Source organism: Loxodonta africana, chromosome 7, assembly GCF_030014295.1.
Source record: "Loxodonta africana isolate mLoxAfr1 chromosome 7, mLoxAfr1.hap2, whole genome shotgun sequence".
Taxonomy (NCBI): domain Eukaryota; kingdom Metazoa; phylum Chordata; class Mammalia; order Proboscidea; family Elephantidae; genus Loxodonta; species Loxodonta africana.
In genome coordinates this window covers 49,581,628-49,598,391 of record NC_087348.1, presented here as the reverse complement: position 1 = coordinate 49,598,391, position 16,764 = coordinate 49,581,628, and the positions used below count along the sequence as shown (strand labels likewise).

Genomic DNA, 16,764 nt, shown 5'->3' with positions numbered 1-16,764 from the left:
CATCATGTCCTAGGTTGGGAGAAACAGCTGTGCCCTGGAGTATATATGAACCATTGCCCTGGCCCTCGCACCCCAGCCTCTCCACAGCATTCCAGTCACATGCTGTTTGTGGACCACAGGCCTGGACTTTATCAGAACAGTGAGGAAAACACGAACTTCCCTCAGAAAAGACCCTGCCTTCATTCTCAGCAGTTTAGACTGCGGAGCTGTGTGTAGACACCATCCATCAGTCCCAGCAGACCCCAGTGGACCAGGGCTGCAGTCCCTAATCTGCCAGCAACTCACTGTGTGACCCCCAGCAAGTTGCCATGCCTCTCAGGCCGCTGTTTCCTTACCTGTGAAATGAGGGCAGTGGCCTAAATGATCTCAAAGGCTCTGGGATTCCTCATAAGGGGGCCAAGTGTAGAGAGCCAGAACCCAGGGATTCTCCTGGGAGGAATTTTCTGAACCAGTAGTAGATGCCTGGAATGGCATAGGGAAAGCCAGGGCTGAGGAAGCAAGCAGGTTACAGATGGAAGGATAGACGGAGAGAGGGAGAACCCACACTGAGCCTTGGGCACCTACACTGATATGTAGTCCAGTCATCACAGCCTCTGCATTTTAACCCTCTGTGGGTAAATCCTGAGATGTGTGGAGTAGAGGAGCCTTTACACCGTCCATTTATGGTATCTCTTCTATCAACCACCAGCCTCCTTCCATGCCCTTCCACAGCTTCTTCCATCCTTGCCAAATATCAGGTCTCTGGTTGAGGTTCTGCCCTCCATATAAACCCAGAGAATCAGACCAAGAAGGAACCTTAGAGATGAGCTCACTTGGCCCTTTCCTTTTACAGACAAGTAAACTGAGGCTCAGAGAGGGGAAGTAGCTGGAACCCAGCCCTCTGCTTCCTCACCCAGTTCCCTTGCTGTGGCTCTTTTCTGCTCTTACTGTGACAGCCGCTCCTGCTCAGAGGGTGGCCTTGTGGGCTGGCAGCCTGCCCACCCGTGCAGCAGCTTTTGCCTCCCTCCCCTTTTAATTTTAGGGGAGTCTGACTTCCTTCTGTGAGACTGCCTCAGGCAAAGGGTGATGCCTGTACAGAAAGACAGAGCCTGCAACCCCCTTTATAAAAGGGCGAGATGCCAGAGTCTACCCAACGCAGTCAGCACTCCTGTTCTATACATGGCTTTCTGAGCACTAAGTGCAAATATGGTGTGTTAAATGGGCCTGATTCTCTGGCTGCCGGGGGCGGGGAGGGGGGCAGGGGGGTTCTCATTCATAATGCCCAGAAAGCTAGGCTCCTGCTCCCTGGAGCAGCCTGAGCTTCCCACATGTTTCCTGTCCCTAGAAGAAGGGACGGTGATCCCAGCTTCCTGGGTCACTAGTTCTAGTGTCAAGAGGAGGAGCAGACCGTTCGCTACAGACGGAACCTTCTCATTGGCTGCCGATGATGTCATCACCTCCTAGGTCGACCATCCCCAGCTAATACCCAGCACTAATTGCTTTGCTTATTTTTATGTGGAAATTAAGTGTTCTACTACCCAGAGACACCAGAGCCACCCTTAGGGGAGAACTGACCTTGAATATCTAAAAATGACTCCAACCTGGGCCACCACGGGGGCTGCTACTAGTCTGGGCACCTCCTGCCGTGTTGGCGCACCTAGAAAGTCCCTTAGTTGTTTGGGGGCAAATCCAGCCCTGAGGACCCCACCCTTGTGGGGCTTGGCGTGGGGGGGTGGGCTGCCCACTGACTGGCAGGAACTTCCGCCCACTGCTCCTGCCCTGGCAGCCCCGCGGAGAAGTCTGCCGGAAGCGGCTAATGCAGCCCCTGTTCCCCATCCAGATCCACCTCGGACATCGGCAGCAAGACACGGATGGCCGAGTCCGCGGGGCCAGAGCAGGCCCAGCTGCACGACAGCGCCTCCTTCGCCCAGGTGTCCAGAGGCCCCGTGTCCGTGGCTCAGTTGGATCAGTCGGCTTTAAATTACTCAGGTGGGCAAACGAGGAGGAGAGCCTGGAAAAAGCCTGAGCGGTACCCCAGCCCGGCACCTGCTGCTGTCGCCCCCGCCCTACCCCGCCCCCAAATGCACGTTCTGCAGAGGGGTTCCTTCTACCTTCCACACCCAGGCATCAAAGCCATCGTATCTCTGCATCCCTGGTGACTTCAGTAGCCCTGACCAGTAGAGCTACTGGTTTTATTTCTTAAAAAGATCTGAAATCTGACAAAACGTTAAGATATGTTAAGTCGTGGTATATGTTAACAGTTTGCAGACCTCAGATTTTTTTTTATTGTATTTTTGAAGCATTACAGATACAGCCGTCCACCTCCACCTCATTTCCTTCCCTCTCCCCAAAGGTAATCACAGTCCTGAAGTCGTGGTTTTAACCTTCCTGGTGGTATGGTAGTTAAGAGGTACAGCTGCTAATCAAAACGTCAGTAGTTCGAGTCCACCAGGCACTCCTTGGAAACCGTATGGGACAGTTCTACTCTGTCCTGTAGGGTTGCTATGAGTCGGAATTGACTGCACAGGTTTGGTTGGTTTTGGTCTGTGTGTATATATATATAGTAAAACAGAATGTTATATATATACATTCATATATATTTAAAACAGCATATTATTGATTTATGTATTTTACGTTTACAAAGCGATATCATGCTATACATTTCCTTCTGTGGTTTGTTTTCTTGGTTTAACATTGTTTTTGAGTTTTTCCATGTTGCTACATATAGATGAAGTTAATTCATTTAAACTGCCATAATGAATATCATATGAATATGCCACAGTTTATCTACTACCCTAAAAAAAAAAACAAAACTACCCTACCGATGTACATATTGGAAGTTTCCAGTTTGGCAGTATTACAAACAATGCTGAAATGAACATTGAGGTTTAGGCATGCTCTAATTGTTTTTATTGATGTAAAATTCAAATAACATAAAATTAACCATTTTTAGGTGTACAGTTCAGTAGCATTTTGTACATTCACAGTGTTGTACAGCTATCAACTCTATCTAGTTTCAAGACATTCTCATCACCCCAAAAGGAAACCCCATAACCATTAAGCACTCACTCCCCATCCCTCCCTCCTTCTCCCCAGGCCCTTGGCAACCCTAGTTTGCTATCTCTCTCTCTAAATTTACCTATTCTGGATGTTTCATATAAATGGAACGAGACAATATGTGATCTTTTGTGTCTGACTTCTTTCACTTAGCATAATGTTTCCAAAGCTCGTGTACATTGTAGCATATATCAGTACCTCATTCCTTTTTGTGACTGAATAATATTCCATTGTATGGAACCCCTAATTTGTTTTTGAGTTTTATTCAAACCATACCTTTTAGGCAGGCACCCAATTGTCAGCATTATGAAAGCATTCACTGTGTCCAGAAATTCCACCAGTGAAATTCTTTCCTTGGCTGTCTAAAAATACACATTCTCCTGGGAGGAAAACACTGGGACACGGAGCTGTCATTTCCTCTAGCCAGCAGGTCAGGGATGTTAGGGGCAGGGTGGTGAGAATTCAGGGAGGGGAGCTGAACCGTCACTCCTTCAGAAAGCCAGACTTAGGTCTGAGCCACAACAGCTGGATGAGGCCTTCCACACCAGCTGGCAGAAGTGAGCAGGGCCGGGGCCCCAGGTGGACGTCAGCATCTGGAGTGCTGCAACCCCCAAGGCCTTCGTCCCCTCATCCCCCAGCTGGAGCCAGTGCTGAGTCCTCCCCTCCTTCCCTGGCTTTAGCTTGTGGAGATGTAGGCTCAGTGGATAGGGTGCTGGCTGGGCGCACATCTCCCTCTTCAGGGGGATGGGAGGATGGGAAAAGTCCTGGGCACTCCTAGCCCACACTGCATTTTGGCAGAATTAGAAAAAAGCTTCCCTTTCTCTGAGCGAATGGAGACCGCGGCCCAAGCAAAGAGAACAGAGGCTGTGTTTTAGCCCTATTTGGCTCCTAGGCCAGATGCCCTTGAGCAGTACACTACCGCTCAGCTGTACACAGTGGCCCTGAATGAGTCCCATAAAGAAGGGAGGCCAGGTTCCGTCCTCCACATCCCAGTCTCCTCCCTATTTCTAGCCTATCTAGGATCTCGGCCATCATGGCCAGGGTGCACCCTACCTTGGATAGAACTACATCTCCCAGCAGGTGTTATAGCCAGAGCAAGCCCCTCTCAACTCAGACTTGCTTTAACGAGACTTCAAATACAGCAGACAGGAAACCTTTATTCAGTTCTTGAGTGGCTGGATCCTAGAGATGAGCATCTCATAATCTGCCTCATCCATCTCCACCATGCCAGGTAATACGGTGCCGGCAGTGTTTGCCATCCCAGCTGCCAACAGACCCGGCTTCACTGGCTACTTCATCCCAACGCCTCCCTCGTCCTATAGGAACCAGGCCTGGATGTCCTATGCAGGAGAGAACGACCTCCCGGGCCAGTGGGCCGATTCGGTGAGACCCTTGCTCGCTCCCTCTCAAAACCTTTACACATTTGTGTAATGTGCTTTACACATTTCAGGGAGAAAATGGGTTAAAAGGTTGAGATTAAGTGTTGTTTTTCCTTAGCCCCTTCCACCAAGCAGGTGGCTAGAGTCAGCCATTTTTAAGGAGACAGTGTGATAAGGTAGGCGTCCTCCGGATGGAAGGAGCCCTCAGGGGGCAACAGTTAGGCCCTCAGCTGCTAACTGGAAGGTTAGCGGTTCAAACCTACTCAGCTGCTCTGTAGGAGAAAGACCTGGTGATTTGCTCCCATGAAGATTACAGCCCAGAAAACCCTGTGGGGGAGTTCTACTCTGTCACGTGGGTTTGCTGTGAGTTGTAAATCGACTCCGCAGCACCTGACAACAACCACCACCTCTGGATGGGGGAACTTGAGACCTGCCATCAAGTCCAGGTTCTGCCTCTTTCTAGCAAGCGACCTTAATCAAGTAGTTTTTAATAATTTTTTTTATAATAATAATTCCCATTTGTTGATCTTGTGCCAGTTAATATTTTAGATGTTTTGTTTATCTTGTTTAATTGTCACAACAATCCTATCAGGTAGGTATTACTATTCCCTCGATTATTCCCATTTCACAGATGAGAAAACTGAGGCCTAGTCAGGTGACCTGACTTATCTAAGGCCACACAGCTACTAAGTGCCACCGCCAGAATTCAAACCTGCGTTTGTCTGGCTCTAAAGCCTTCGTTAAATTTGTTCCTTTTAGCTTTGAAATTCTATAAAAATTTAGATTAAATATCAGAAAATGAACTGTTAGAAACTCACATGTAGATCCCAAGGCTTCCTGCCTGACTTCTTCTGAGGACTGTCTTGTCATGATCCCTGTGTTTTCTTCCTTCATCACAAGTGGGAGCATAAGACACAGTGGACCTGCCCCAGCCTGGACCAAAGAGGGGTAGCAACAGGTGAACCTGGATATTCATGCCCAAACCTGCCTTCTGAGTCACCTATTTAAGGGCTGCCAGGTGGAAAAAACAAGCAAACCAAAAGAAGGCCAGTGGTGACCTCTAGAGGGGGTTGAGATCGGCCATCATGGATAAGAAAGCAGACTGTCTCCCCTGGCTGAACCCGAGGCCACCTGTTCCAAGTCGTTAGAGTTTGGTCTCAGCACTTGGAGTACCTTCTAGAATTAGAAACACATTGACACCCAAGGTCTGGAGCATCAGCTTTTTTCCCTGTCCAAGCCTTGGGGTCATGCCTTCTCCTCCTACAGGCTCCAGTCTTAACCCTGGTGTTGATATCAGTTCTTCTTGTAGTGATGCCACATTTAAGTGACATCACCAGGGGTCAAGCTATCCTCTGTATATTCACTTTCCTGATGATGAAAGCTTTAATTTCTGAAGCAGTTTAAAATACAAGGCATCTTGCATAAAAATTTCTTTAATTAATTATATCCTCTTCCTTCCTGCTTAACAAGAAGATATAACATAATTTGATTTGTCTTTAATGACTGGTTGAATGTTTTTTTGCCTTACTATACTAAATGAGGTTTGTAGGATGGGCTCTGATTATTATTGTTGTCAGATATCCCCAAGCTATTATAATTTTTGGAGTTATTATAATGATTGGACATGGCTTTTCTTTCTCTGACCTTGCTACCATCTGGCACTTTCTATTGCTCTTAATGTCCTCCTTTCCAGCAATATAAAAAAAAAACAAACGAAACCGCTTGCCGTTGAGTTGAATCTGACTCAAAACGACCCTGAGGACAGAGTAGAACTGCCCCATAGAGTTCCAAGGATTCGAACTGCTGACCTTTTGGTTAGCAGCTGTAGCACTTGACCACTATGCAACCAGGGTTTTCTCCAGCAATATGCTCACCCGTAAATATGCTTTTCCTAATGTGCTACGATCTGCAAGTGAGGGAGGTTCGAGCTCATTAGGATTGTTTGTAAAGTTGAAGTAAATAAGCTCTAAGAGAGGACCTGAAGGACTCCCTGCAGTTAGGTGTATGAATCGTAATGCTTCCTTTGTCATCCTAAGCTGTTCTCAGTAGCTGAAGTCACTGTATATAAGTTGGTAAATTCAGAGACAATTTGACTGTTCCATTTACTGTGTACAAATATTGTAACTTGGCAGAGGTAGATGATATCTCACTAGTGTTAATCAGGCAGTAATCCTGCAGCTTTGACAACTCACCCACGATGTGAGAGTATTTCCCTGGGTACTCTGCAGGAGTCTGCAGAAGTACTTTCCAGAATCTTGACCCTTGCCCTGAAGACGCTTAGAATAATAACTTCACCAGTTTTATAGCTACATCCAGGTGCCCTTGGGTTCATATCACTTTAAAGATGATGGAAAAGGAACCTGGCAAATCAGAACCTAACCTTCCTGGCAGGACAACTCCATCATCCTGGGCTCATCCTCCTCCGTGTGAGGGAGAGCCAGCTTCCTATTATTTGTTCTTAATTAAGACGAAGGTGATTGCTGCAGCCTAACTGGGTCTTTCCTAGAGCCCAGTTATCACCTGTAGTTAAGCAGGGAGGTGTGCCTATGCATGGAGCTCGGCAGCCAGGGACCAAACCAAGAGAACGGGTGATTTATGACATGCACAATACAGTCCAGGAAGCTCAGAAGAGACCAGTTTGAGAAAAATACCACATTAGAGCAAGGATAAGGCACACCTGGCACATCCATATGGAAGAAAAAGTCCCCTTCATCATTTGGATGTCTGACCTTTGTGATCCCAAGTATCCCAATGAAAGGAGCTAGCTTGGATAAAATCACCAGGTCCCGAGATGGCAAATAGGTTTCATTGTTGGTGCTTCCTCTGATTGACTCTGCCTGGAGCAGGGATGGGAGGACTCAGAAGGAAAGTGTGCTGGAATCAATTGGTGATGTCTGCCATGGGCACTGGCTAGGGAAGGAGTGGAATTTGCCAGTACTGAGTTTTGGCTGACAAGATGTGATGGCTTCTACCTGCATCTCCTCCTCTAATTTGCTTCAGTCCCACTTCTGAATATTATCCTGAGGCCATTTCGGTGGGGTCAAGTGTCTTTTGCCCGTTCCAGCCACCAGCACCGAGACACTTGATGCAGAGTCAGTATTAACTCTTCCAGCTCTAGGCAAGTACAATTAGCTGAATTTGAAATGCAAGTAAAGGGGTACATGGCAGCCTCCTTCACAAATATTTGGCACCAGGTGATCATCCTCCAATGATTTTCAAACTGTGTTCCTCAGAACCCCAGGTTCTGAGAGACTCCCTACTATGTCCTTGCGCAATTCTGGGCACTGGCGTACAGTGGTAAGAAACGAGACACAGTCCCTGCCTTCACGACGTTGACGGTCTGAGACAGGTGGTTATGTGATGAGTGATGACTGTTGTGCTAGAGAAGCTGCACGCAAGCATCTAACAGGGAGCCCCAGCCTGATACAGGGCTGCGGAAGGTCTCCTGGAAGAAAGACTACGCTGAGATCTAAAGTGTGAATCCCAAGTCCTGGCTTTGCTTCTCGTTAACCTCAATCGCCTGCACTTCCCCAGCTCTTATGGCCCAAGGACTCGGACAGTCTGACTCTGGTTTTCCTCTAAGGTTCCAGTGAAACACACTAGCCCTTGTGTACAAAGACCACCATTAGCACCTATTTGCCACTTTGTCTTTCTCTTTTTGCCTTTGGGTCTTATGGGGAAATTAAAGTCCCAAACTAGGGGGTCCTTTCCATTATTTCTTCCCTCCCTCAGGTCCTTACCAGCTCTCACCTGACTATTGAGGCAGCCTTATAACTCACCTCCGCCCTGCCTCCAGTGGATCCACCTCCAGAGTGTCCTTTCTAAAATCCAGACTGCTCTTCTGCCTGACACCCCTCAGTGGCTCCCAGGCGAGGCATCAGCCCTGCATTGGCTCTTAGGAGCCTTGCCATCTCAGGAGGGGCTGTCAGAACATCTTGGGGTTGGGGGCAGCACTAGTTCACACCACATGTTCCATGACCCAAAGTGTCTGAGCCATCACCCAATCCCATCCCATTCCATCCTCACCCTGCGCCCGGGTGAGCATTTCTATTAAGAATGGGAACGTACCGTATTCCTCAGAAGTGTTACATAGCGAACTAACAGGATGCACCAGGGAAACCCACACTCCTTAGCCTGGCATTCCATGGCTTTAGGGCCTGGCCCTGCCTGTCTCTCTCGGGCCTGAGCTCCTCCCCCTGACAGACAAGCCCTCTCTGGTCAGACCAAACTCATTATACTCTGCATCTCTGTCTTTGCTTTTGCTTTACCCTCTCCCTGGTATGCCCCTCCCCAGCTTGTCATCCTGGCCTGTTCATCTTTCATACTCAGCCAAGCTACCTCTTCTGGAAAGCTGCCCGACTCCCACATATGCTCTATTCCCTGCAGCTCCCTATGCCGCTACACCCAGGAGCACTTATCCTACAGTGTCCCAGCTGACATTATGGGATATCACGGCCTTTTGTGGGCTACCCTGGAACAGCATCCTCATGTGTGGCAGTGGTTCTGTGAAGGTTGAGCCTGAATCCCAAATTACCAACTTGTCCCTATTACTAGAAGTTTCCGTACATTTACGCATAGAATTGTTTGTCCTCTACTTTTAAAGAAAAGTTAAAATTTTTTTCACAAAATGAAGATGATTCTCAGATTTAAGGCATTCTAGTGCAGTGGCTAATTCCCACCCTTAGAGCCAGACAGACTTGTTCCCAGCCTGGCTTACCAGTACCGGTTACCGTCAAGTTGATCCTGACTCATGGTGACCCCAAGTAGCTCTTGGTGGTACAAACGGTAAAGCACTTGGCTGCTAACCAAAAGACTGGAGGTTTGAAGTTCCACTTAGAGGTGCGGAAGAAAGACCTGCTGATGTACTTCCAAAAAGTCAGCCATTGCGCAGGGGAGCTGAGCACAGCACCCTGAGATGGCGCAAACACGGGGCACAGCCCTAGCCCCCAGAACTGACCTTGGGGGAAGCCCAACCAGTGCACGCAGGCAGCGCAGTGACGCAGCTGACAGGAGGAGAAGTCACCGGGAGGCAGCGACTGGTTTTGGAGCCAGGAGTGTGGCGTCCCAGCCAGGGAACCTTGGCGCTGGGCTTTGGACTAGGAGCGGAGGAACTTGCCACAGCTTCTGAGACAGGCAAGCACGGGAGGCGGGCCTGACCCTCGGGGACAATCTCTACCCAGCCAGCACACACAGTTGACGCCCCCCCCCCCCAGGAATCTCAGATAAAACAGTCATCCCAAGCAAGATAAGTAACTTTGTCTATATTCCAGGGTGCTACTCTCTCCTATTTATCTGAACCCTCCCTCCCCTTCCCAGGCGGCTTCATTAACATTGGAATTTCCTGAGCCAGAGAGTGAGCTGCACTGCGGTTTTTATTTCTTTTTTTTTTTTTTTTCGTCTTTTCCTAACCCATTCTCCTGGCCTGAGAGAAGCAGCTACAAAAAACCCAGGGACCAAAAATCCTTCCCTAATTGAACTAAAAACACAGAACCAGCTCCAGCCAAGCATATGTGATCCACAGTCTTGGGCTTTCATCCCTACAGGGAACAAGGTGGCTATTATAATGCAAGGCATTTCTGATAGGGATCTGACTGTAATTGTTTTAGTGGATTACTGGAAAGACAAGTTTCCCAGGTCTGATATCTCTGCATATTCAACAGAGCCCTCACTGGCCCACAACAGGGAACTGAGGGCTGAAGCTCCCCCGAGACCACCTAGCCTCCTGCCTTAGGGGTCTAAGGAGGGTGACACCTACCAATCTGTAGAGGTACTTGCATTGGGGGCCTAAGGTACAGCTGCAGAGCCCACCCACCAAAGTGCTTGAGGAATAGAGACACACCTACCTCACTGGCACTTGGGGGAAGCCTGTCGGCATCCTGCCCCCCCTGGAGTGAGAACCCCTGCTGCTACTAGAATCTGGTGCACACAACTATCACCACTACTTCTCTAGGTGGATAGATGACAGTCTGCACCACACACTTGATGACCCAAAATCAGATTCTACTCAAGAATAGTGAATGGACTCTTAGGCTTATATATCTGGTAACGGCCCAAACCAGCTGGTAATAGGACATAAGTGAATCAAGGGCTACAACAATCAAGACAACGCAATCTAGTAGCCCATCTACGTATATTGAAAGAAAACAAAACAAGATAAGACTCAGTGAGCAAACATAGAATAAATCACTACAATATCTTAGTGATGGCTTGGAGACAGCAATCGATATCAAACCACATAAAGAAGCAGACCATGATTGCTTCTACAACTCCCCAAACTAAAGAATCAAAATCTTTCCCAAATGAAGATACAATCCTGGAATTGCCAGATACAGAATATAAAAAACTAATTTACAGAATGCTTCAAGACATCAGGGATGACCTCAGAAATGAAATAAGGCAATCTACAGAAAAAGCCAAGGAACACACTGATAAAGCAGTTGAAGAACTCAAAAAGGTTATTCAAAAACACAGTGGAAAAATTAATAAGTTGCAAGAATCCATAGAGAGACAGCATTCAGAAATCCAAAAAGTTAACAATAAAATTACAGAATTAGACAACACAATAGGAAGTCAGAGGAGCAGACTCGAGCAATTGGAATGCAGAGTGGGAGATCTGGAGGACCAGGAAATTGACACCAATATAGCTGAAAAAAAATCAGATAAAAGAATTTAAAAAAATGAAGAAACCCTAAGAATCATGTGGAACTCTATCAAGAAGAATAACTTGCGTGTGATTGGAGTCCCAGAGCAGGGAGGGATCACAGAAAACACAGAATAGTTGAAGATCTGTTGGCAGAAAATTTCCCTGACATCACGAAAGACGAAAGGATATCTATCCAAGATGCTCATCGAACCCCATTTAAGATTGATCCAAAAAGAAAATCACCAAGACATATTATCAGCAAACTTACCAAAACCAAAGATAAAAAATTTTAAAAGCAGCCAGGGATAAAAGGAAGGTCTCCTACAAAGGAAAATCAATAAGTTCAGACTACTCAGCAGAAACCATGCAGTCAAGAAGGCAATGGGATGACATATATAGAGCACTGAAGGAGAAAAACTGCCAGCCAAGGATCATATATCCAGCAAAACTCTCTCTGAAATATGAAGGTGAAATTAAGACATTTACAGATAAACACAAGTTTAGAGAATTTGCAAAAACCAAACCAAAGCTACAAGAAATACTAAAGGAAATTGTTTGGTCAGAAAACCAATAATATCAGATACCAGCACAACACAAGGTCACAGAACAGAGCATCCTGTTATCAACTCAAATAGGGAAATCACAAAAACAAATTAAGATTAATTTTAAAAAGAAAAAAACACTCAAAACAGGGAATCATTGAAGTCAATATGTAAAAGATCACAGTAATCAAAAAGAGGGACTAAATACAGGAGGCATAGAACTGCCATATGGAGAGGGATACAAGGTGATATAGGACAATACAAGTTAGGTTTTTACTTAGAAAAATAGGGGTAAATATTAAGGTAACCATAAAGAGTTATAACAACTCCATAACTCAAAATAAAAACCAAGAAAAACGTAATGACTCAGCAAACATAAAGTCAAATACTATGAAAATGAGGAACACACAATTTACAAACAAAAAGTCAGCCATTGAAAACCCTATGGAGCACAGTGATACTCTGACACACATGGGGTCACCAAACATGGTGCAGTGCAACCGATTACTTTTGTGTGGCTTTCTAGCCATGGTCTTGTAACTCCCATCCTGGTGATTGGGCAGTACTGTGTGATAAGGTAATTGTGGTCCACCAAGGGGATTGGTCAGTTTTGCTTTAAAAGAGCCAATTCCAGAGCAAAGAGGAGAATCCTACCACCACCAAGGAAGAACAGCCAGGGGCAGAGAGTGCGTCCTTTGGACCCAGGATCCCTGTGCTGAGAAGCTCCTGAAAGCAGGAGACGGAGAGAGAGAAGGGGAGAGCATAAGCTATAACCCTGAAGACAGTGAGAAGCGGTGGCAGGAGAGACCTAGCAGCAGAGACCCAACAGCAGGAGATGGCGCGGTAGACTTCCCAGTCCACGGAGAGAGAAAGCTGAGTGCCTTTGGGGAGACATGTAGGGCTTAGGGAGGCGCTTGCCTGTGAGCATAGTTTGGAGGAGACTGTCCTGATGGAAGAACTGTAGCCTGAGTGTTCCTGAGCCTGAATTGTAACTGTTACTTCCCTAATAAACCCCAAAATCGTGAGTATGGTCCATGAGTTCTGTGTGTCCATTGCAATGGATTATGGAACCCAGCAGAAAAGTAGAGAGTGCTATGCAATGAACGGTTGGTGAAGGAATTAGTAAAGATGGTGGAGAGAGGAGGCTTGTCTGGCCATCTCCTAATGGGAGTCAGCCTTGTGCTGTTGATCTTACTTCTCCTTAGCCCTTGTGGGGTTGGAGGAGGTCAGACACTGCCTCCGAGCCATTTTTACACATGGCTTAGTGGCTTATTAACTGTGTCACCCTTAGACTACGGTATCAAATTCTTTGCTTCAGTCTCCTCATCTGTAAAATAAGGATAACAGTACATACCTCATAGGTTGTTTTGAGAATTAAGTGAGATAATGTGTATAAAAGCTCTTAGCACTAGGCCTCGCACATGATAAGTGGTCAATCTATGTTAGCTATTATTAATAATACACACCCCAAGTTCCTTTGTGATCCCTAAATAGTGACAGTTGTGCTTGCTGGCTTGTGCTTATTAATAGACTCAGATAGACTCAGATATCATCCAGATGTTTTCAGGAAGGGTTAAAACACCTGGTTAACTCGTTCACCCAGCATATTCAGTGATTGCAAATTACCTATTTTCTAAACAAAACCTGGACAATGGTACTTGGCTTCCATTTGCTTCTAAATGTCTTTCCTTGTCCTCAGATCCCTTCTGCTTCCAATATCGAGCACATCCTGTGACTTGGACACTTCCCTAACCCTACGTCTTTGTTTCCCTATGGCTTCTGCAGGTCTCTCTCCCAGGATACATCGAAGCTTATCCGCGGTCACGTTATCAGCAGAACTCACCCTCAAGGCTGCCTCGTCAGTACAGCCAGCCATCCAACTTGCACCCCAGCTTGGAGCAAGCCCCAGTACCCTCCACAGCGGCCTCACAGCAGAGCCTAGCAGAGAATGACCCGTCAGACACGCCCCTGACCAACATCTCCACTGCAGCCCTTGTCAAGGCCATCCGGGAAGAGGTGGCCAAGCTGGCCAAGAAACAAACGGACATGTTTGAGTTCCAGGTCTAATGCCTTGTCCCCAGGGGACTCTTGACTTCCAAACTCTGAGGAAACGGTCTTTGGGTTTCTCAAGCCTAACATCTTGGGACTTGTGAGAAGACATAGACAATGGGTGAGTCTTTCTCACCCTCTGTTTCTGATAAGGTGAACAGTGAGACTTCTGGGAAACATAGGAAAGTTTTGAACGGCTGGATTCTTGGCGTAGTCAACTGATCGTGTGTCAAGAAGTCCCAGCTTGGGACCATATGTTTGATATTCTGTTAAATGTATGAACAATGGGTGTGTTTCCTTATGGAGGCTTAGTCACAAAAGGCATTAGCTAATCTACAGATTCTTATCCAATACCACATTCTAATAAACCACCGGGGGGGAAATCTAGCTCTATCTTCAGTGACCTCTGCATGTTAACTTTGTTTCTGTGTTAAAGCCAATGCAGGACTGTGGATTAAGCACCAGACTGTACTCTCTCTCATCCACCTGTGATTGTAACTGTAAAAATCATCTCCAGTCTGTAAGAAAGGTGCTGACTCCAGCCAAGGAACTTGAGTCTTTCTTTTTAAAAGTTCATGTTCAAAATCAAATGAATTGGATGAAAACCAGTAAGTACTACCAGTGGCTGCGCCTATAAATAGGCCTGACTCTTCCCCCTCCCCCAGGTATTAAACAAAGGCCAACTAAGAGAGAAGATGAGAAAGGATGGTAGATTTGTGTGGACAGGTTTTTGAAAAGATGCTGTCATTTTGGAAGTAGAGTACCCTACAAGTTGGGATCTAACTGAAAGAGGATCGGTGCTAAGAGCTTTTAGGATCCTACAAAGGAAAAACAGCTATGTGTGGAGGTGTTTCTTTGCCCTGCATTGAAAGTGGCCTGAGAATGGAGCGTCTCTCTCTTCCGAGATAATAGATACATTGACTTTTACGAGAAAACCTCTGCCTCTTTAACAATGACGTCCAGCATGTGCTGCCAAGTGCTATAAAAGGAAACAGCAATTGATGCCTATTAGAGACCAGAATGGGGGATTCACAGTCTCCCCAGGCTGCGGCCAGTGTGTGTAGAAGCTTACGAATGTAGAGAATCTGTTGATTTATGTTTAAATGTAAATAACATTTTTCAAAGTGTATGAATTCAGCCAGATCCGTGCAGTTTAATGGATGCAGAGGACATTTGCTGAAATAACAAGGCAGCCAACCTTGTGACCAGGATCTTGTAAATCATCCTGCCTGGCATGGGGAGTCGGCCACCAGAGCTCCAGACAGAGGACATAACCAGGCAGAGGATGTAACTTTGCAGCACTGAAGGTGCCAGCAGTTCAGTACCCGTCAAAGCAAACAAAACAGTCACTGACTTTGGTAGTGAAGAGGGAGGGAAATCTTTGGTTTCCTCACCAAATTTGGGAGCCGTGTACAATGTTGGGGGCTTACTTGGTGTCTGCTGGAGAATGAGGTCTTGTCCTGCCTTCACCCATGATCCATTTAGCTTCAGCTGTTTCCATCCCCTTCTGAGGCCATCTTTCCTTCTGTTCATGAGTTTCTTTGGTCTTTACTGAAAGAAGAAGGTGGGAATTTAAAATCTGAGAGAAGAGTAGGAATGGAACTGATTAGAGTTGGAGACTCAAATTGTCAAAGCACAGACTTTTCAAAGAAGCTGTTTTTATTTCCCAGTAGCAAATCGCCTTTTCTGGAAAGTACTGGAGATGGTGTGTCATGGAATCCCCAAACGGGTCTCTCACTCAGATATTAGTTAGTGTCCTTTTGGTATGCTGGTTGATCTTTCATAGTGTTAGCTTTTTGTTACTTAAAAAAAAAAAAAAATCAGCTATAAATAAAATGTATTTTTGTAATTTCCATGTGTATATATGGTATATTTCTACCAATGGCCAGTTGTTGTAGTCCAAAACCCAAATGAGCTTGCAAAACACTGTGGACAGTGCAAGATTTTATTGACAGATTAACACGCCTAAGTCTATCAAAATAGGCATGCAGTGCACTTGAATGAACAAAGAGCCAAAGAAACTCAGCCTTTTCATGCAAATGGTATGAGTCTGATAAAGTCAATTACATTGTCCCACTTTATCAATAACATTAATATTTCATGAGTGCAATGATATCTATCCAGTACTTTGTCTACTTGGTAAATGCCTGGAAATACTGTATGTGAAAATGAAGTGTCAAGACCTTAGTATAATTGAAATGTATGTACATGCTTCAAAAAACAGCGTTTGGACTTTGGATGTTCCTGTGACTCACAGAGAATGAGTCCACAGTTCACAGTGGTATACAGCTCCAGCTTGCTGAGAGAGTAGAGCCACAAATCATGTGGTCTTCACAGAACCCCATGAAATATTGAGTCAACTAAGGTGACTAAATATCTAACATGTTAAATCAAACACTCTTTGAACATAGACACCGCAAGTGTAAGAAAAATATATGGGAAGAAAACCATAAATTGGAAAGATACCAATGTGTCCATATTTTTCTACCAATTGGGAGACAGCCACCATTGTTTTCACTGACTGAGATGTGGTCCTTTCTCTGACCATATGGAGGTGACAGATAATTGTACAGTTTACTCTGAGAAAAATCAGATGGTTTTAAAAAAAAAAGTGCCTCATGGAAGTAAAAGTAGAGTTCTGTGAGAGCCCAGAGGAGGCGGCAGTTAACTGTGTTCATCGTGATACTCCAGAGTCACAGGAGCCACAAAGGAAGGACCTTGGAGACCTCAGAGGAGGAAGCTGAAGTTCAGAAACATGGTGTGAGCTGCCCGAGGATTCAGAATCAAGCCTGTGGATTCATTAATCCAACTTGCTTCCCATTTCACCATGCTGCCTCCATGCTTGTCTGTGACACACTTCTTTAACTGTGCTGTAATTTTTTAAAAGTATACAAGGGTCATGTGAGGCCCTCCTCATGTTCTTGAGAAGAAAAAAGATGACTGAATATGTAGGGAACTTCAGATAAAGTGTGTAGAGTGCAAATCATTTGTGGCATAATAAACACTTGTTGGCACTGGTCTTGATGTGATTCTTCTGCATTAATGAAAAAGAAATACATTCTACAAAAGTGGCTTCTTCCAGAGAGGGCCATCAAAGAAATGGTGTTCTCAACTG

The 16,764-nt window shown here is 45.8% G+C and overlaps 1 protein-coding gene across 1 annotated transcript in view; it reads left to right on the top strand.

The window, feature by feature from the left end:
* KIAA1549L (KIAA1549 like) overlaps positions 1-13,667 on the top strand; it is a 133,482-nt gene extending 119,815 nt beyond the window's left edge. Inside the window, exons 19-21 of the mRNA XM_064289439.1 lie at positions 1,820-1,968; positions 4,268-4,419; positions 13,386-13,667. Of these exons, the coding sequence (XP_064145509.1) occupies positions 1,820-1,968; positions 4,268-4,419; positions 13,386-13,667 (583 nt within the window). The remainder of the gene's footprint in view (positions 1-1,819; positions 1,969-4,267; positions 4,420-13,385) is intronic.
* Positions 13,668-16,764: the final 3,097 nt, after the last annotated feature.